At 43.5% G+C, this 21,699-nt stretch overlaps 3 protein-coding genes across 7 annotated transcripts in view; 1 reads left to right on the top strand and 2 right to left on the bottom strand.

Moving 5' to 3' along the window:
• The first annotated feature begins 129 nt into the window (after positions 1–129).
• cse1l (CSE1 chromosome segregation 1-like (yeast)) lies at positions 130–8,522 on the top strand. 4 transcript variants are annotated; one of them, XM_019881329.1, is made up of 25 exons: positions 130–196; positions 1,807–1,899; positions 2,034–2,176; positions 2,265–2,366; positions 2,453–2,598; positions 2,852–2,942; positions 3,058–3,165; positions 3,285–3,377; positions 3,470–3,637; positions 3,711–3,840; positions 3,948–4,013; positions 4,205–4,407; positions 4,486–4,570; positions 5,091–5,152; positions 5,230–5,366; positions 5,461–5,564; positions 5,682–5,779; positions 5,875–6,025; positions 6,142–6,350; positions 6,780–6,877; positions 6,974–7,059; positions 7,193–7,274; positions 7,404–7,550; positions 7,704–7,935; positions 8,007–8,522. In XM_019881329.1, the coding sequence occupies exons 1-25, from the start codon at positions 139–141 to the stop codon at positions 8,094–8,096; spliced, it is 2,982 nt and encodes a 993-aa protein (XP_019736888.1). In that variant the 5' UTR covers positions 130–138; the 3' UTR covers positions 8,097–8,522. The 4 variants fall into 4 exon arrangements, 3 of the variants coding, with proteins under 3 accessions (XP_019736888.1, XP_019736889.1, XP_019736890.1); XM_019881330.1 differs by having other exon boundaries at positions 149–262; XM_019881331.1 differs by having other exon boundaries at positions 149–262; positions 1,810–1,899.
• A 213-nt stretch (positions 8,523–8,735) lies between these two features.
• Positions 8,736–11,459, bottom strand: LOC109522614 (retinol dehydrogenase 10-B-like). Its single transcript, XM_019881332.1, has 5 exons — positions 10,770–11,459; positions 9,777–9,875; positions 9,259–9,404; positions 9,058–9,189; positions 8,736–8,955 (listed from the first exon to the last, which is right to left on the bottom strand). The coding sequence occupies exons 1-5, from the start codon at positions 11,217–11,219 to the stop codon at positions 8,835–8,837; spliced, it is 948 nt and encodes a 315-aa protein (XP_019736891.1). The 5' UTR covers positions 11,220–11,459; the 3' UTR covers positions 8,736–8,834.
• A 4,715-nt stretch (positions 11,460–16,174) lies between these two features.
• Positions 16,175–21,699, bottom strand: part of LOC109522125 (potassium voltage-gated channel subfamily B member 1-like) — a 36,803-nt gene continuing 31,278 nt past the window's right edge. For both annotated transcript variants that reach the window (XM_019880423.1, XM_019880424.1), the window contains one exon: positions 16,175–19,770. In XM_019880423.1, the coding sequence (XP_019735982.1) occupies positions 18,022–19,770 (1,749 nt within the window). In that variant the 3' untranslated portion in view covers positions 16,175–18,021. The remainder of the gene's footprint in view (positions 19,771–21,699) is intronic.

The following is a 21,699-nucleotide window of genomic DNA, read 5'->3' on the forward strand; positions in this document are numbered from 1 at the left end:
CGCCCAATTTTCCATTATTACACTGAAATCAGAGTTTTCAGAAAATATGTAACTTACCTTTTTGTGCTATCTTGATCTGGAGGAGTCATTCATTGCGCGCTAGGGGCGTCGCTTTCCACCGTGGTTTGACATGTGCGCATGCGCAATTGTGTGACCGCGCAGTTCTTTTTGCTCCAGACGTTTGAAAGCTGGCACGGTGAGCACGATCTGTGTGTTTGATCGACCGCTGCATCTCACACTGACAAAAAGAGTCACTGTGACGGTAAGGCTGCAGAATTCGTATCAGTAGCGACTGAGACTTCCAAAACACACACGATGGTCGTCACTGGGATAAAAGGCGTGTCGCTGAGGAATGAGCTAACTTTATCCCGGCATTAGCAAGTTAGCGCTTTGGCTAGCCGTGATTCTATTTACAGGTGCTGACACTCCATGCTGATTCAAGATTTTGTCTCGCGTCTCTGGGGTAGCTGAGCTAACATTACAAACCAAATCGGACGTAGTTTGAAAGATTAACGGGGTTACACCATGGTGTGCAAAAAAAAAAAAAATAAGCAGGTCCCTTTTGCAGTTTAGTTCACATTTGGACGTCAAACTGATCTGGAGTCAGTAAAGCTAGCTAAGTGACGGCAGGAGTGTAGCATGTTGCTAAGTTAGCTGCTACCGAGCTACTCAGTGGGCTAAGCTCAATGTTTGAATGATAAGTAGTACAGAATCGATATTTAAGGGTCAAAAGTACTGCACAACTTTGACCTGATCACTCGTCTAGTTGAGACGTGTTGTTTATTTCGGTTAAACTCGATCCGTAACGTTGAAGTGAATTAGCTTTGCCCTTAGACGTAGCCAAATTCTCATTGATACTTTCTGCATTGTAACTTGCATGTGCTGTGCACCAATCCATTTTCTATCATGCTGGTCCCCATGAGAATCGCGATTGAGCTGGAAGCCATCCCAGTTGTACACTCTGGACTAGTTGCCAGCAAATCGCCGGGCAGATAACAACAAGCATTCACATTTACACCAATGAGTAGTTTGGAGTCCTCAGTTATCCTATCCCCGACGCCTCAGAAAGAAAAGCAGTCCCCTGTATTTACATTGCACACATAGACCGCTATACATGCTTATTACAATCACATTTTCGACCATTTAGAGTCTTCAATCTGGCTAAATTGACCTTTTGCCATTCCCGGTCAATTTCAGTGCACATACAAACAGCTTTTTGCACCTATAGACAACCCAGAGTTGTCAATCCAGCTGCACACCAAGTATTGCAGGCAATCTCGCCCGAACTGTCACAAGATGTGTGGGCTTTTGTACCAGTGGCCTACCGTCAACATTTAGTTTTGCTGCAATTCGAGGTTTGAATCGCAGTTGAAGAGCTTTGCAATGTCTTACCAAAAGTGCTACGTCAAATCACATGAGCTTTCATATCAAAGTGATGTTTCCGGGGACATTGTGAGATCCAGCCAGCTGCCACCAACCAGAAACAATACGATACAAAAAGTATGTTTTGTGTTTTACAGTAATACTTAACTATATTTATAATTTTATATGTAATTGCACAGAAAAGGCTAGAAAATCTTTGTTGCCAAAATGCACCAAGTGCATTCAATGAATGGCGCGGTCATTGCGAACAAACTCTCCAATATCCACACACTCCTTTATTTCTCGCATGTTCCCTCTTTTTGTATTATAAATTTGCTTCATCCTTGACAATTGTGACATGTTTTTGTGGCTCAATAAAAAGCGAGGTGCATTTTATACTGTATTGTGCATGCAGTGACTCATCCGTGGTCTTCCCTTTCCCAGTAGCAACCATGGAACTGAATGATGCTAACCTACAAACCCTCACAGAGTTCCTCAGAAAAACGCTGAACCCAGACCCGACTGTCCGACGTCCAGGTAAGACGCCAAGACTGGTAAAAACACGTATTTAATACTTAAACGTAAATACATATTTCCTTTTTTTTTTTTTTTTTGCTACTCTCAATGGGCATAACTCCTAACACCGGCTTTATACTTTTTCTCCGTCATAGCTGAAAAGTTTCTTGAATCCGTTGAAGGAAACCAGAACTACCCATTACTACTCCTCACGTTGCTCGAAAAGTCCCAAGACAATGTTATTCGTGTCTGCGCTGCTGTTACGTTCAAAAACTACATCAAAAGGAACTGGCGCATTGTGAGTTTTAGACACCTGCATTGATTATTTTCTCATTGGTGGTGTCTGCGATGAAGGCTATCATTAATTCTTTGAAATGTCTCTCAAGGTTGAAGACGAACCAAACAAAATTTCAGAACAAGACAGAACAACCGTCAAAGCAAACATTGTCAATTTGATGCTTAGTAGTCCGGAACAGATTCAGAAACAGGTAAGCCATCGCAACGTGTAGTGAGGAGTTTCAGTTCTTCTTTTCTGTTTTCCAAGAAGGCTTCCTTTGGTTTCGTCTTTTTTCAGTTGAGCGACGCCATTAGCATCATCGGACGGGAAGACTTCCCTCAGAAGTGGCCCGACCTTCTCACAGAGATGGTGACCCGGTTCCGAAGTGGAGACTTCCATATTATCAACGGAGTGCTGCGCACTGCACACTCTCTCTTTAAGAGGTAGAGCTCATTCCTATCACGTGCAGATTGGCATTCTGATCCTGTGCCATGAGCAAAATCCCACAATCACTCTTACTAAGATGTCCCTTCCGTGGAGCGTATCAAACTACAACTCTACTGCACTTGCATCTGTCACTCCTCTTTCTACCGAAAACAATCTCGCTCAATAAGTCCCGGTCTTATGCTTTTTAATCCAAATACGTTGTACTGAGAAGTTTTTTTTCTTGACCTTCTATTGGTTTATCCTTCCCAGGTATCGTCATGAATTTAAGTCAAATGAGCTTTGGTTGGAGATCAAATTAGTTCTCGAAACGTTTGCCTTACCTCTGACGGAGTTGTTCAAGGTTTGTCGAGACTTATTATTGTTCGCCTTGCGTTCAAAATTCCAGCAAAGCGTTTGCAATTTTGAAACCACGAATGTCCGTACGGCCCGTTGAATGCTGTTCTTTTTGATTGCAGGCCACTATTGAGTTGTGTCAGACTCATGCTACCGATGTCAATGCCTTGAAAGTCCTCTTCTCCTCACTCACACTCATCTCCAAGCTTTTCTACAGTCTTAACTTTCAGGTCTGTTCTGTACATTAGAAAAAAAAAAAGGTCAGAAACCTGCTGTCACTCAGAACCAAATATTCATCCTACTGTGCTTTTTTACTCTCGAGGCTCCAAATTCTGTGTTATTTCCACAGGACCTTCCTGAGTTTTTCGAAGATAACATGGAAACCTGGATGACCAATTTCCATGCACTTCTGACTCTGGATAATAAACTTTTGCAAACAGATGTAAGTATGTGACGAGATCAAACTTTCTGGAAGCTCAAATGCGCATTTTCTATCCCCGCAGAGGAGACTTACAGTATCTGCTGTTTTCATAGGATGAGGAGGAAGCAGGTCTCCTGGAGCTCCTCAAGTCACAGATTTGTGACAACGCTGCGCTTTATGCTCAGAAGTATGACGAAGAGTTCCAGCCATATCTTCCTCGCTTTGTCACTGCCATCTGGAACCTTCTCGTTTCGACCGGCCAGGAAGTTAAATATGACCTGGTGAGTTTACATGGTGTACGTTTTCATGCTTTGCGTCAAGGGTGGCATTTGACCCATTTCCGTTTTGTTGTAGCTCGTGAGCAATGCCATCCAGTTTTTGGCCTCGGTGTGTGAACGGCCACACTACAAAAATCTCTTTGAGGATCAGAATACGCTCACTAGCATTTGCGAGAAGGTCATTGTGCCCAACATGGAGTTCAGAAGTAAGTGACGGATTTATTTGTAGTCTTTGATGGTGTGCGGAAATGAGCTCGAATTCCAATGCGCTCTTGGATTTCTTGGGACTCACGACGCTACAATATTTGATTAGGCGCGGATGAGGAGGCTTTTGAAGACAACTCTGAAGAATACATCCGGAGGGACCTTGAAGGCTCTGGTAATGTCGGATGATTTATTCAACTGTTTGAAATTCAAAATAGATTCATTTTTTCATTGCCAAGTGTTATTTTTATTGCTCATTAAGCTGCGTTCAAGTAATGATGCTAGATGAGGAAAAAAAAAACTTGTTCGGTATATTTATCGTTTTGTGTTCTATATTATCCATGCGTGGCCTTCGTCTCTTCTCAGACATTGACACTCGCCGTCGGGCGGCTTGTGACTTGGTCAGGGGTCTGTGTAAGTTTTTCGAGGGCCCGGTCACAGCCATCTTCTCGGGATATGTCAACTCGATGCTGGCCGAGTACGCAAAGAACCCCGGCGCCAACTGGAAGCACAAAGATGCCGCCATCTATTTAGTCACGTCACTGGCATCCAAAGCTCAGACACAGAAGGTATTGATACTTTTGTTCATCTATTCTCGACCGGTTGCGTTTGCATCATCAGCTCTTTATTTATTTTTTTTCCCCCAGCATGGAATAACTCAAGCCAACGAATTGGTGAATTTGACCGAGTTCTTTGTGAATCACATTCTCACAGACCTCAAATCCACAAATGGTAAGACGTCTCCTCACCTTGCACTTAAATACATGCACGCTATGGCAAATGTCTGCAATGCATCGGTTTGGTCACTCGAATGCATTTTTGCGCCAGCTTTTCGCAGGCTGTTTCAGAAAGCATGCTCGAACTAATCTGCAACGAGCGAAAGGTTATTTTAAACAATCAATGGGATATACCGGGGGTCGGTAACCAGCGGCACCAGAGCTTCATGCGGCTCTTTAGCGCCGCCCTAGTGGCTCCCTTTGTAGCCAACTTAGTCATTTTCATAGTAGGCTAATATAGCTAATATCGATACATACAGCATGTGTTTCCTTCATTATAAGGCTAATATAAGGCTCTTTTTTTTTCGGCTCCAGACGTTTTTTTTTTTTTTTTTTTGGTCCAATATGGCTCTTTCAACATTTTGGGTTGCCGACCCCTGGTATATGCAAAATGACGTGGCCAAAATGTAATTGTTATGTAAGAACTGTATGTCTTTTGACATGAATATCCAAGGCTTTTGATATTATCATTGCAGTTAATGAGTTCCCAGTCTTGAAGGCAGATGCCATCAAGTACGTGATGATCTTCCGAAGCCAGGTATGCCGAAACTCGAGCAGTCTCCATGGCGTGCGCATATCCCGATGCCGAGCGACTCACTCGGGCTTCTCTTTCAGCTACCGAAGGAGCAACTGCTGCAGGCTGTTCCTCTCTTGATCACCCACTTGCAGGCAGAGAGCACTGTGGAACACACGTATGCTGCGCACGCTTTGGAGAGGCTGTTTACTATGAGGGGCCCAAACAACACAACACTGTGAGTGTCGAGCTGCAACTTACGTAATCCTCCATGTCCCGATAATGGTCAAGATGTGGTACAAGTCCTCTTTTTTGGACTTCTTGTTTTTCAGCATCACTGCTGTCGAGATGGCTCCTTTTACTGAGATGCTCCTCACCAACCTGTTCAAGGCGATGGCACTTCCTGGTTCTTCCGAAAATGAATACATCATGAAAGGTGTGCTAGCCTTTGTCCGCTATATACTCTCACCGAGCAAGCATCTGCACATTTATTTGACGTTGCCTTTGTTTCCTTATCTCTTTTTTTTTTTTTTTTTTTTTTCTTCTTCCCAAGCCATCATGCGCAGCTTCTCACTGCTCCAGGAATCCATCGTTCCTTACATTCCCACTCTCATCGATCAGCTCACTCAGAAGCTTCTTTTAGTCAGCAAGGTAACCCTGCACTCACTCGCTGTTATGAGACTTGCGCAGAAATGCTCGGTTCGTATTCGGAAATATAATCGAGTGTTTTGATTTGTCCCTCTCAGAACCCCAGCAAGCCTCACTTTAACCACTACCTGTTTGAGTCTCTCTGCCTGTCTGTCCGGATCACCTGCAAGGCGAACCCCGCCACCGTTGGCAGCTTCGAGGAAGCTCTCTTCCCAGTTTTCACGGAGATCCTCCAGAACGACGTCCAGGGTCCGTTTCCGCCATCAACGTTTTTGTTACCCAGATAACATCTTTGCAGACATACAGTTACCGTTGGCCGACTGAGGCGCGTGAGTTCATCTCCACTTTTCGACTTTGTTTTGCAGAGTTTCTGCCGTACGTATTCCAGGTGATGTCTCTCCTCCTGGAGATGCATTCCAACTCGATTCCCTCTTCCTACATGGCTTTATTCCCTCACCTGCTGCAGCCTGTGTTGTGGGAGCGCACGGGCAACATCCCGCCTCTGGTGCGCCTGCTTCAGGCCTACATGGAAAAAGGAGGAGCCACTATTGCTGCATCTGCTGCTGATAAAATAGTACGTGACATGGCAGTTTGGTACACAAGATAGCCATAATGTTTGATATTTGTCCTCAAAAAGACAAATATGATATCTGACCAAAAAAAAAACCCCACAAAATTAAATAGGCTTAATGTGAAAAATAATATATTTAGGAAAATATCGGATCTAGCCTATTTCACATCGAGTGAGGAAATAAAGTTACGGCACAGCACTTTGCAAAGCGATTAACAAAAAGTGGCTATACTGGTATGTGTTTTGTACTTTCCATCATCTAGTGAAGAGCATTTGCCGCTCATTGTGATGAGCACCCTCAAAGCGAAACATTTGTATATGGATCTTATGCCTATCATAAGTGTGTACCGAATGTTTTGAGCACATAAATCAATTAGTCGAGGCAGTGAATGGACACTTAAATGTAGTTGACTTGATCTTTTTTCTCTTCAGCCTGGACTGCTCGGTGTTTTCCAAAAACTTATTGCCTCCAAGGCCAACGACCACCAAGGATTCTACCTGCTCAACAGTATTATCGAGCACATGCCCCCGTAAGTCGGCTCTCGTCTCAGCCCCCTTTTGCACTTTGAGTGGTGACGACTCTGCTCGACTGGTCATGATGTTTTCCTTTCTGTTGTTTTTGCCAGAGAATCCCTCATTCAGTACAGGAAACAAATCTTCATTCTGCTTTTCCAGAGACTGCAAAGCTCCAAAACCACTAAGTTCATCAAGAGTGAGTGCAGTCATTTCGCTTCACCTCATGAACCTTCCAAAGCGTCGGCCTAGTCATGTCAATGAACACAGCAGTTGACCAACAGTCCTAAATGATCCCCCTTTTTTTTTTTCTTTCTTTCTAATACTCGCAGGTTTCTTGGTATTTGTCAACCTGTATTGTGTCAAGTACGGCGCGATTGCGCTTCAGGAGATTTTTGACAGCATCCAGCCCAAGTAAGTCTCATTCGAACAAGTCACCGTTACAATAACCTCTACTTAGCTTTCGATTAAAAATGGAAACTTAATCGGTGTTATTCAACGTATCGTGTCCCAAAGTTGCGAAATCTCATCTGTTTTGGACAGAATGTTCGGCATGGTCTTGGAGAAAATCGTTATTCCGGAGGTTCAGAAAGTGTCTGGAACAGTTGAGAAAAAGATCTGTGCTGTTGGAATCACAAAAGTCCTCACTGAATGTCCCGCCATGATGGACACGGAGTACACGAAGCTCTGGTAAGCAGTCAGCCCCTTTTGCATTTACCTCCTGTATTTGTTTTAGTCCAAGTGTGTGCGGCGTTTTATGAAATAAATGGCTGATACTCCGGTCCTTACAAAATGACATTCCTGAAATGGCCAACCTAGTTAACGGATTCTGCGTTGTGTCAGGCCCCCGCTGCTCCAGGCCCTCATTGGTCTCTTTGAGCTGCCCGAAGACGACAGCATCCCGGACGACGAGCATTTCATCGACATTGAAGACACACCCGGCTATCAGACTGCTTTCTCACAGCTGGCCTTTGCTGGGAAGAAGGAGCATGACCCTATCGGAGATGCTGTCAGCAACCCGAAAATATTGTTGGCCCATTCGCTCCACAAGCTTTCGACAGCCTGTCCGGGAAGGGTATGTTTCTCGCGGAGGGCGAAACGTTTACATCGGGCGTTCTGGAATTGATTGTTCATTTTTGGGTGCAGGTTCCATCAATGCTGAGTAGCAGTCTGAACGCCGAGGCCCTCCGGTTCCTGCAGGCTTATTTACAGGGAGCCAATGTGCAACTGGTCTGAAAGACAATGCTGTTCCGTTCAAAAGGACGCCGTAATCTTTACACACTTGACTACCATCAAACCGTGGAATTCCCCCACAGGTAATCATACACATCTTTGGGTTTTCTCCGATTGTGATGATTTGTTTTTTAAAGTGTTTTAAAGACATGACCAAACGCTAGCCTAACACATACGATTCTGCTTTCGAACTCTTGCGTTTGTCATGAGGCCAAAAGTCCCATCAATCCACCTCCCTCCCCATCCCCCAGCAGCTTTGGCAAAAGAAACTGAACAACTGATTTTGAGTTGGCTCTTTGTATGTTTTGAATTTTGTGTTGCATGTTTCCTGTAGCTTTATTCATGTTTAGTCTGTTTTGACACTGTTTATCATGTGAATAAAAAAAAAAAAAGAGGCACTTGTATAGATTTGTCATGGCCTCCTCATCACTTGGTTGTCCTACCTTGGGTCTCTTCATCACATTCTCAAATGTAAATGATCATTTTACGTTCTACTATGTTGGGGTGATCAAAGTCAGACACACTCAATTGCATTTTGCTGACTTGAAAATTGTTCGTTTTATATACTAGGCCAAAAATGGAAACCACCCGATCGCTGTTTTATTACTGTCAAGTTCTGAGATATCATGTAAAAAATAGATCTCACTTAAAATTTGTTGTAATCATACATTCCATGACAGCAAAAAAAAAGGAAAAAAAAAACCAAAACAATTAAATAGTGTAGACACAACAAACGTAGTCTCATGATGATTTGATATGGCCGTTGCATATCCTTTGTTCAACGTTCTTGATGAAGGGCAGCATACATTTGTCTCCTCCCATGAAGCGATACGTGGCAAGGTTTGCGTCCCATGGTAATAAACTACAGAGGAAGAGAGTACAACAGCATAAGTTGCCGCCCGTGATCCCAAGACGGTTATATTCAGCTGTCGAGGAGTTAGTGTGAAAAATGAGCTGCACTTACGCTCGTGTCAAAAATGGGATGTACATAAGGCGAGGGATGCAGATCATTTGCTGTTCTGCCAAAATTGCTGTCATGGACTGTTGAACGGTGTACAGAGGCTCCAGAGGTGGGATTAGACTGCGAAGCTCCTTCCTGAAAGTCCACATTTATTTATAGAACTGTGTCACCTTGAAAATAGAATAATCTGCTCTAGAATTTCACCTTATTTCGCAGCCTGCGAACATCCCCGTGTCCACGATGTAAGGACAAACTAGCGTGGTTTTAATTCCATCCAGTTCCTCTGCCAGCAACTCGTGGGTCAGTGACTCGTGGAAACCGACCGCCCCAAATTTACTGGCACAGTAATCCTGCAGAAAGTGTGTCGATATCTTAAGGCATTTCTGGTCATCGGTATCGTATTAAAAATTAAAACAATGGTGGGGGCACCATCCATGTAGCTATGATTCACTTACTGTCTTCGCACGAGTCACTCCTAACTTCCACCGCCTGATAAATTAAATTGAAATTGTGCATTGTATCTAAAAGGTAAATAACTACAACCGAACTGTACTTAAATGTAATGTACTGGGTTAAAAAAAATGTCTGACACCAACAGGTACAGTTTGAACTTTTTAAGTCTGTGACTGTCATGTACCACGAGGGCGATCTTGTGTGGTGCTACTTGACCACCACTTTGAGAATGCCTCCTTTTGAGAAGTCTTGAAACTCTTTTGTCTTACCTCCACACATGCGGTGCTGAAGAGGCCAAGGGCACTGGCAACGGTTACGATGTGACCGTGGTTCTTTGCTTTCATCTGAGGCAAGAAGGCCTTGGTCATCTGCGTTAGAAAGAAAATGTTACTCTTGTCGTATGGTTTGAGTATTGCACTTAAGGTGTTCTGTCTACATTCTGTACAGTTTTGCTTATACAGTAGTGAACATGGCGTGAGAGGGACAACATATTAAACATGTCTCTTGCCTGTCACGAGATTGTGCTGGAGTGCCTAATGTTATGATCGCTAAATCCCACTATGTGTGTTGTGCCGTTACAATGAGCTTTCATATTTTAGCACAAGACCGGAGCTGTAAGAGGATCATCGTTAGATTCACATGCTTTAACTGGATGTTTTCGTGAGCACCAGCGCTACACAGAAAAGGTGGGCACCGTATACATGGCCCTTAAGCATTGAGCACAAAGATTTGCCCAGCCTCGCTGCACAGGAAACTGCCTCCTATAGACACAATGACCATTAAGGCCTCACGGGGGATATGTTGGAGCGCGTGCTTCCTTCACACTCTAGTGCACAAATACCAACTGAATAGATGTTACATAACTCATGTCAAGCGAGTAGATGGTTCGTATGGTTTCCCCAGCATGGACCCACATAAGAATGAGGTGTATAGGGAGGTGTTTCAGGTCAAAAAGTCAAAAAATAAATACTCAAGTAAACCAGAGATACCTGAAAACTACTTAAGTACAGTAATGGAGTATTTATACCTCGTTATGTCACACCACTGGTATTACAGTATATACAGGTAACTGACTGTACACCGACGCACATTTCAGAGACTGTACTTGCTTACTTGTACCTTTATAAAACTTTTAATTTGACTTGAAAAACGTTGTGAACTTACATTTGACACACATACTTATATAATATTGTTTTGCAAAGTACTTTTGCCCAGTCTGCTCATAAGTATCGGGCTATTTGTGTCGCCGGGTCGAAACTCACCCAGAACAAAGCGTGGCAGTTGACGAGCAGGGTGCGTTCCAAAAGCTCATCGGGGCATTCGAGTAGCCTCCTGCCGGCCACCACGCCCGCGTTATTGACCAGCATGGACACGTCCCCGACCTCCGTCTTCACCCGCCCCGCCGTCTCGTAGATGCTCTCCCGCCGGGACAGGTCCACCGTATAGGCGTGCACCTTGACACCCAGCTCCCGGGCCAGCTGGGCGGTGCGCTCGTTGGCGGCCGCGTTGCAATCCCACAGAACCAGGCGGGCGCCCTCCTTGGCGAACTCCAGGGCGAATAGGCGACCCAGGGCACCCCCGGCCCCGGTGATCAGGCATAGCTCCCCGTCGATGCTTTTCAGCCTCGGCCGCAGGAACGTCTGCACCACGGCGGCCAGGATGGCGTAGGTCAGGTCGATGAGCATCAGTAGCAGGTCCACGATGATGATCATGGTGCTGCCACCAGGGACAACTTTGTCGTGTGGTGTAGTACCGAATGGATCGACGTTTTATATAACCGGATTAGGATTTAGTCAGACGCTTGGCGGCACCAATAGGTCAAGTTTTTTTGTCTGATGTCAGAAAGTGAGTGACGAACCCGTGAGCGTTCATAATTCTACTCAGACGAAGAATTGTGATTTGCGCAGTAGAAAACGTTGCAATTCCGAACCGCCGACCCCCGTTATTCGCGGGATCAGGGACCGGGCCGGGCTGTGAATAGCGAAAATCCGTGCATAGTTGACCGCCATTATAAATGTTTATTTTTTTTCGGGGGGGGGGGGGGGTTCCCCCCCGCGGAAAGGTTGTGGGTTCCACACTCAACTCACAAATACAGAAAAAGTGAGATTTGTTAGATTTGTTGTGTTCTTTCAGTCTGCTCTAATACAATACACACACAGGAAGTATGCCAGTGGCACTTTCCCCAAAACCCACAAGTGCTGTCATGTTTGTGATACATACCAAATCAAATTGATCTTGTCCAATGACTTTACATCTCAAGCCATTTGCCTACAATGTGGTATATTGAGGAAACATTTAACATTTCAACAACTACTGTATTATCCTTGACTTTAAATTTGAAAATGAATTATCCATCCATTAGTGGCGTATATGTAATAATATGATGTCAAACATTTGTATGGTTTCACAGTCAAAACGGCCTTCTGAGGGAAACTGTACCTACCATGTGGCCTGAGACAATTTTTACACAAGCAAGCATTATGTGTGCTTTCCATGTCTGTTTTGTAAAACGTTTGTAGTTATGAGTTATGAATGATCAATGATGTAAAGCGGATTATCCCTCCCAGACTAAATATGTTAAGGTGATAAACGTTTTAGCACGTGGACACAAATCCCAAATATTTAGAATTTTTTCTCATGAACAATTAGGAAAATGTGTACTTTTGTCATGAACAACAACCATAACCAGCAGTTTAGACCGTATGTTACCTCGGCGTGTTTGTGTAATCGAAGTCTGTAGTTGTGACTGGAGTAGACAGTGTTCTTTAAAAAAATGTGGGTCATGATGGTCACAACAATTCAGAATAGCTGTGAGAAAGTCAGGATCATAACCCTTATTCTTATTCAACACATTGTCAAGTGAACAATCACTGTAACTATTTTCAAATGGTTAAATTAATTGTGTTTGTTTATCCATCCATCCAATCGCGAAAGGTTTCATAACATGGGTGCGTACGCATGTGGGACCACAAGAGGGTGCTGTTGTTTTAGATTTACATTCTCAAGCGGCACCCTTGACCATATCTCGCTTTTTTTTGTTCACATGCATTTTGATATGCTCACTTTTTAATTCCTTCCTTTTTTTTAAAAAATGAACATAACTTTTGTGACAGATTAAGATTCGTGGACCCAGGCTGGTGTATCTCCTTTATTAATCAGTCATATAAAGAGACAATTGCTTCAAAATTGCTCACAATCAGATAATTTAAGACTACATCTTCGACTATATTTACAAGGTCAGTTTGTCAAACAGCGCTACAGGCCTCAAACTCGAACGTCAAAGAGAACACGTACGCTACAAAGTCAACCGACTGTTACAATGTTTGTAAAACACGCACACGCACACACGCACACACACACACACACACACACACACACACACACACACCCACACACACACACACACACACACACACGCACACACACACTCAAAATATTTTGTCAGACACAAACATGGGCAGTACAGTGAGACACACTGAGGGGCTTGAAGAGGTTAATGTCCTCCCTGAAGCAGAAGAAGGGTAATATTGGTTCAATTGGAACATGTGCTTGGATTTAGCCTCAACCTCTTGTGTGGCATGTTGTGCTTTGAGATTAAGTTACGACAATCTTTTAGCTCTCAGGCAGTAAAAATACATTTAAAAAAAATCAACTATAGGTAGCGCTCAACAACAGGACATAAGAGTAAACAAATGAGCAAGGACATCGGAAGTTAATCCATATGAGAACTAAATAATCATTTAAGTAGATTATGTGTTGTTTAAAAGAAATTCTGTTAGGCTCTTGTCCACACAGATTTGTCAACATGTACAGTTTGTGTGACTGTGGTGAATACGAATGAAACTTCACTCTTTGGCACGACAGCCCTTTCTCATTACGACCACTTTATCTGCTTGACATGTGGACCAAACTAGTGGGACACCAATTTATTACTCCTACAGGAAGTGAATGAGGAAAAAAAATGGCCCTATGCAGCCACAGTGGATAGAAAATGTCTTCACGCCCTTGTTGAAATGCCAGTTTTTTTGGTACGCCCAAATTTTGATGAATCATTTTAAAACGTTTGCGGGATCATGTGGAGACTGTTGTCATCTTTGCCTATTCACTATTTTTGGACTCTTTCTGAAATACCCCGTCTTGTGTATACACTGTGTTTTGGCGCCACCTTGTGGCATCTTTGTACACCCGGAATTATCCAGCCTTTCCCCGCTGACTTCGGGCAGGAGGCAGAGTATACCCCGAACTGGTCGCCAGCCAGTCACAGGGCACATATAGAGACAAACGACCATTCACACTGTCACTCAGCGGGAACCGATGCCACGCGCCCCACACACAACTCAGACGAGTGTACCGCTACACAATCGGCGACCCCACAAGGAACTACAGTATGTTGATATGAGGACACCGTCTAATAAAAAAAGTGCTTTGGCGCCATTTTGTGGTATCTCTCGTCACTGAAAAACCTTCATCAGTTACGTGCCGTTTACATGACTCCTGGCGGGACTCCATCGTGATCGCCAACTAGAGTGTTGTCACGTAAACGTCCCATACGTTTCACGAGGTAAATGAAAGATGGGTCCGAGACCAAGGCCTTTGTCTCATTATGTGCAGCGATCTCCTATGTGCAGTTCATGGCTGAGCTGCCACAAATCTCCTTCACCAGTGACAGCTTGTATCATTTCCCGTGGGTTCAATAGTTCGCCGAGTTAGAAAGTTCGTTCCATGGAACTCCATGACACCCTTCGTCTAAAGACACTGGTGTAAACCAGCCCCCTCTAATGTCCCAGACCATCCAGTTGCATGCCTGCCATGATATTTATAGAACGATCACGCATCCTCACAAAGGATGTCTCAACCCAGAGGCAATTTTTGCATCGCCATTCTGCACAAAGGACCCGAGCGGGTTTTGAAAATGAAAACTAGAGTGCATGTGCTGTGCGTATTATTGAGCTATACTTCACACTGACGGTACATTGGCCCGCGTCTTTGTTTCCAAAAGAGCAGAAGAAATGCAAGCGATGTCCTCGTGATTCAAAGAAGACTGCACTGCACTCATCACGGACTTCAGTCGTAATCAGGCTGACAGCTCGCCTTGCTCCAGTCCCATTCAAATTTCACCTTCAATGCCTCTATGCAGTGAGGTAAAGATTTAGTTTGTGGCTGAAAATGCTGTGGTCATTCTTGATTGGTTACTTAAGATCATGACCTGTTTTGGACATAGCAACAAAAAAGAAATCATCAGATGTCTTATCCAATGTAACTTCATTGGTCCTAAAATTATATTCTGTTTAACTACAACTAATGTATCTTTATCTAGCTAGACCAGTGATGTATAGTGACAGGCAAAAACATGACAGACCCTGTGAAGTGAATTCTGAGATTTCCTTTCCAAATTGCTCACAACTTAAATCAATTGTAAAGACTGAGAACTATATAGGATTTAATTAAACGGTTCACCCAACCCAGAGAAAGTTGGGGGCGTATAAAACAAAAATCTGACTTGGTACCTTTGCTCTGGTGTGTGGCTGTTTTAGAGCGCCTCGTTGTCACGGTGTGGAAAAGCCCCGCGCAGGTGGATATATTGCAGCTACTGGAGGCTTTATCTTTTCACATCTCAAACATGTATTTGTTTATGTGTAGGCATGAGGTGCTAGAGTCTAGCACCTACTAGCAGCTAGACAAAGTAGCATCCGTTTTGCTAGGTCATAGTGGTGTTTGCTGATATTTGAGTGGGGCGTGGTTTCAACAGACAGGCTGCCAGAATCTGAGAGGAGACAGAACGGCATGATTTTTCACAACTTTGAAGCTTCATTTTATATACTCGGTCATTTTTTTTCATCATTCAAATTTGACAGTTTGTTTACAAAATTCTTTTATTTCTTTATTTTAAATGCTCTTCCAATTGATTGCAGAAGGTACAATGACTTTGTGTATCCATCATTATTTACATAGGTATGTATATTCTTTTCCTTTGGTGGTGTTGGAGGACTTCGTCACTACCAATTAGATAGAGCCTTGCTCGCATCAATCGTGAGCCACCCAGTCGCCATGGAAACAGTGATTGTCCACTTTAGAGTGTGTTTGTGATTGGAGCCACTTTCATTTTACTGTGTAAATGTTAAAACACTAGTCAAGGCTACTCATTGAAGTCACTGGAAATTCCATATCTGATTAAAAAAAAAAATCATTATTGCTGATAAATACAACAAAATAACATGATATGACCCGCATGAAAACTGTGGTATTTTCCAAAAATAATAAACAAGAATTATGACAAGAGGAACGTTCTATCTGGCCGCAACACTCTCTGGTCGCTATGCTAACGTTTAAACGCGCCCTCAAAATAAGATAGACTGCAGATAAAAAGTGCATGAAAAATATGGGCTTGGTGCGTGGGAATCTCTAGTCGAGATAAATCCGTATTTTAAGTAGGATTCCTAATACTGTCTATTAAATGTAGCCTTCTTTTTCTTGAAAGTCGTAACTCCTCTTCTGCCTCCTGGCTGGGACTTTTCCTCTTCCCCCAAAACTTTCCAAGACCTTAGTTTTTAACTCATTTTGCTAGCTCCTAGGTTTCATTTTAGCGGTAACCTATCACGTGACCGAGAAGCGCACCTTCACCCGCATCAAGAGTGACATACTGTAACAGAGAATCCGGTAATTTTTCAAAATAAAACATCGTTCAGATTCCGAATTGAATAAAACGGAAGTAATGCAAGTTATTGATCCTTTCTGTGCGGGCCGACACCGAATGACCCACAGACCGGTACCGGTCCGCGGCCCGGGGGTTGGGGACCACTGCTCTAATATATTCATTTCACTGATTTCGCGGCAAATAAATGAGCTCCCTGAAGTAACTCGTACATTTATTCTACTGGATGTTGCAGACAAAGTCGTCACCTTCAATGAGCTATCAGAGAGTAGTTTGTCTTTGGTTCTTCGTATTGCACAAAGGATAAAGGGAGAGACGTCGTTTACACAAGGACACATAAGCAAACATTACAAAGGTATCTACTGTTTACTATTGTCCGATCAATGCAAGTCCAAAATAATGCATTTCATACACCGAAATGTACAACTATGAGGTTAGGACAGTATATCTAAGAGTCCATTTTTTATTTATTTTTTAATAAAATCTCTTAAAAATATAAATTCTTTTCTTTTCCTTGTACAATAAACATGTATTGGATGTACTATCCTACTTTTTTTGAAGTAATACATTATACAATATCCCCACAAAACAATTTCAGCATCGACTATCCAGCTAAAAAGTGGTGCCCTGCGTGAACGCGTACAGTTTTTCTCACGTTAAGGTGCCGTCTTTTCGGGGGATAAGGGGTGTCAAGAGGCCTTGCCATTTTTCTAAATGTGCAAAACAAGTACAAACACAAACGGACAGAAGCACTCCTAAGGAACACAACTTGAGAGACCGAGAGCGGACATAACAATAGGTACATTGTTTATGAAAGATAATTATTGCACACACTCATTCGCGTTGCATCTGTTCAACTTATAGAGAGTCCCAAACTCTGGACAACATCAACTAAGGCCAGTTTTTGAGGAAAGAGGCTAACAGTGGCAAACTATACATCGGAACCAAAGTAATGCCACAATCAATCATTTCTGGAACATCATATTTGTCATATTTCCCCGATGGTAGAAATCTGGGTCACTGTGCAATGATAAGTATGTCAAAATAATACACACAATCAATCCCCAAATGTTTAAGATGTTTTAAAAAATTGCGATAAGATTCAAATGTATTTGATGAATGTGAAACTTGTAATTGTAGAGGACACAAAAAAAGTGACAAAAGACTGGATGTGGTCGTGCTAGAGATATGTATGAAATAATCAGCATTTTTTTCTCCATATTTTGAAACGGATTCATATTTTGAGCAAACAATCTTTTGCCAAAATTCCAGCCCAATCTAGAGCATTCCAATCAATTATACATTGAGAGTAAAAATGTTCAAAAGGGCATTGCTTGTCTTTTAGCACGTTCTCAGGAAAAATTTAGCGGAATAATGGCTGAAAACGTTATGCACTGTTGCATTTGAGCTTTTATAAGCAGACGAAGATAATAAACGAAGAAAAGTTTCACAACTAACACCATAAGCTGCAGTTATAATGTTTTTGCAGAGGATAAAGAATATATGTCTGTTCCTTCACCTTTTGTGGTCAAATATCTGTTGCTTGAATGTTATAACGTTGTGACTATCGATGCCATTCGTTTACCCGTCTGTCGAGTTTTGCTTTTCGTACAAAATCCTTCTAAATTCTCGAACAAAGAGGGTGGCTCTGAGCTAAATGAACGAATGTAGAAGTAAGCAGAACATAAACGACATTCCGATCATCCACAAGTCTTTTCACGGGATACGTTGTGCTCTCTCTTTCGACGACTCCTTCACATGTTTGAAATGCCAGTCATTTGATAATTATTATTATTTTTTAAATCAGAGTTCACTGCACTTCTCCATTGTCTTGTTTCTGTGTGCACTCACTCGTGTCACGTTTACGTTTTTGAATGACTCTTGTCTCCCTGAAGTGGCCGTACTTCAGCCAGGTGGTTCTCCTGTCCATCTCGCATCCACGCGCGATGACTGCCCAGCTTCCTCTGGAAGCCCTCCATGTGGTTGGCTCCCTTATACCCAAATCTGGGACTGGCTCTGTCCAGGAGTCTCTGCGCCGGGCTGATGACCGATGCGTCGTGCAGATGCTCCTCCTCGTCCGTGTCGGCGTCGATGAACTTGTGGATGGAAGCGTCGTGGAATGTGAAGATGTGTGGAGGTAAGTTCTCCGGACTCTTGCTGGGCGTCCTGCTGCTCGCAGTAGTATAGACGGACACCTCCGGGCTCTGGACTGAAGAGCCATCGGAGAGCACCCCAACCCCCGAATCCCGCCCTCCTCTGAAGGTCACCCTGACCGAAGGGCCCTTGATTGGATTGCTACAACGGAGATCCTTGGAGCCCCTTCCGCTCAGGGGTGTGGCACTGCCTTCATTCTCATTCTCCAAAGTGGGTTCCAGGCTCGGATTTGTGCTGACCCTGCCGAGAATGTTGAAACGAGAGCTTTCTGGGAAGTCGGTGGCGCAGCTGATGAAGCTGTCGATACTGGACATGCTCCTCACATCCGTTACGGCTCCCATCTCGAATTCCGCTCGGTGACGCGGGGCTTTAGACAGCGCCTTTTCCTTGCTGTTGAGGTCGGGTTGCGACTGAGTCTTGGCCATGGTGTCGTACATTTCCTCCAGAGTCTGAGCACTGAGATGTTGAGGGCTTCCCGAAGGCTTGGCTTGCTCCTGGTGACACGATTCCAGGTGGTGCTTGCCGCTGCTGGGACTCGTTTCCGACCTGACTTGGGGTTTCCCTTTCTGCGGGCTATGAGATACATGATTCACTTGGACCTTCTTTCCCGCTTTGTCATCCTTTTTTTCCACCATGATGTCCATGAGCTCTACGCTGCGGCCAAAGGCGTCCTTCATGTTCATGGAGATAATGCTGCCATTTCTCTTTGCCCTCTCCAGGGCCTCCCTCCTTTTGATGGCTTTTTCCTGCCTCTTTTGTTCTTTGTAGAACTCGGAGAAGTTGTTGACAATGATGGGGATCGGCAGGGCAATCACCAACACGCCCGCAATGCAGCATAACCCCCCTACTATCTTTCCCAGTAACGTTTTGGGATAAATATCTCCATATCCCACCGTGGTCATTGTAATCGTAGCCCACCAGAAGGAGGCCGGGATACTTTTGAACTTGGTGTCCTCTTCGTCCTTCTCGGCAAAGAACACCAGGCTGGAGAAGATCATAATACCCATGGCCAGGAAAAGGATCAGCAGACCCAGCTCATTGTAGCTCCTGCGGAGGGTGAAGCCCAGCGACTGAAGCCCCGTGGAGTGCCGAGCCAGCTTCAAAATACGCAGGATGCGCATGATCCGGAAAATCTGCACCACGCGTCGGACGTTCTGGAACTGCAGCACGCTCTTGTTGGATTCCGTCAGGAAGATGGTGACGTAGTAGGGCAGGATGGCCAGCAGGTCGATGATGTTCAGGGGCCCCTTGAAGAACTTCCATTTGTTGGGGGAAGAGAGGAAGCGCAACAGGTACTCCATGGTGAACCAGGCGATGCAGATGGCCTCGACGTGGGCCAACTGAGGGTTGTCTGTGGGTTGACCAAACTCATCCGTGTCCTGCAGCTCTGGCAGCGTGTTCAGGGACAAGGCGATGGTGGACAGCACAATGAAGAGGATGGAGATAATGGCCAGAATCTGGAAGTAACGACACACACACCACACAACCAAATCAACGGAGAAAGAAGCCATATTCATTCCTTTTGGTCCATCAAGGACCCTGTTGGCTCATAATACAATTCGATTAGATCACATGGGAGCTGTACCGTGCCACAGCAGTTTGCAAATTTGCCTCACAGAGATACATTGACTTTGCACGATCTCACTGTCTTTCACATAATAAAAGTACTAGTTTAACAAAATGCTATTTTAACCCTTTCAGTGACAGCGGTTACTACAGTGGACAGCTTATCAAGTTATCAGGTTACTGGGTGCAGGAAAGGGTCAAAAAGACCCTTCTTATTAAGATGTTAATGTATTGGTGGATGACACTAAATAGTGCATCTGTGTTTTGGCAACTCCAAATTTTCATCAGAGTCGACTGATCTTTATCACTATAGTGAATGAAAGTCACATGACCCTAGTCAGGAGCCATAATTGGTTCCTTGGACATAGACCCCTTTTTGGTGTAACTAAGGCCCCTTCAAATTCTAAACTTCAAGCTTTTTAGTGTCAATGTACGTCAAGGTTTACTTGCGAGTTAAGGTATTCTAATGTTAATATTAAACAATTCTGTATGTGTATTTCTATTATATACATATTGTTATACTATTCTCCCACAAATCTCTCTCTCTCTCTCTCTCTCTCTCTCTCTCTCTCTCTCTCTCTCTCTCTCTCTCTATATATATATATATATATATACAGTTTTTTTTTTTTTAACCTTAATCTTGGTAAAGCGTCTGTTGCTTTATTCATATTCCAAGTTATTTACACCTCAGGAAGTCTTTGTTGCTTTTTGAAAAAAAGATATTGTCTTTTGTCAGGTTGACAGATCTGATGAAATGTCTGAATTCAAATGTCATATTGGGCACTGCACACAAAATGCAAGGTCATAATAAAAAAATGGGTTAAAAAAACAACATCTCAGCTGTTACCTGCCGTCTGCGTTACGTTCAGCTTGTCCTTCTCAAAACCTTGAACCAGCGCTCGACAAGCTTACATTTTCAAAGCCAAATCACCAACACGAAACAAACAAGTACTGTATTGTCGAGCCAAGTTGCGCATCATGTCTGATAATGAACTCTCCAATGGCATGCAAATACAAAGTTAAACAATGTCACAAGAAGAAGCTGGAACATATGGCGAACTACATTCCACACTTTGAACTGCACTTGTGTCAGTCACTCCCATTTGAGAGGGCATCTAAAAAAGTAATTTATCACTTCATGACCTATTTAAGTTCTTTCTCCAAAGCATTGATCAAACCCGACGTCTGCATTTCAAAAGAAATACGGAAAAAGCTAACGTTGTCTCTTGGGCACCTACACATATACTGTATTTTTGCTCTTTAGCAGAGAGGAGCACTCAAGGACGAAGTTAGTGAGCGAGGAGGAAAATGGGATACTAATTTGTCTTCAAACGTATTGCATAATGTACAATATTTCACTGGAATTGTCTGACAGAAACTGTTGCCACTACTTTACTACTAGACTGTAAAGAAGCATTTATAAAGTACTCAGACAGTGGCGCATGCTCTCTTCGCAGAGGCCAACCTTACATCATCCGAAAGTGGAGATCAGTTTGCATTTCCTCATGAACGTACTTTGAACGCGTGTAGTGGGCTGTGTTCACACTCACAACGGTGCAAACAGCCATTTCTAAAGGCATAAATTTACGAAAACACGAAAAGAAAAAAGAAAAAAAAAGAAAACTCCACCCATGCTCTGAATTAGACCGTGCTCTGGGCTAGACATTTTCTGGGCACAAAAAGGCACAGTCATCAGTAGGCTTCATTTTGCTTTTCTGGATTACGTTGTGTAATTTATGCCTGTCGTGGCGTGCCCACTAAATGATGAATTAGGATAATGTTACTTGACATATAGTGGACTAATCAGCCAACTCGCGGTA

Source organism: Hippocampus comes, unplaced genomic scaffold, assembly GCF_001891065.2.
Source record: "Hippocampus comes isolate QL1 unplaced genomic scaffold, H_comes_QL1_v1.1 scaffold68, whole genome shotgun sequence".
Classification (NCBI taxonomy): Eukaryota; Metazoa; Chordata; class Actinopteri; order Syngnathiformes; family Syngnathidae; genus Hippocampus; species Hippocampus comes.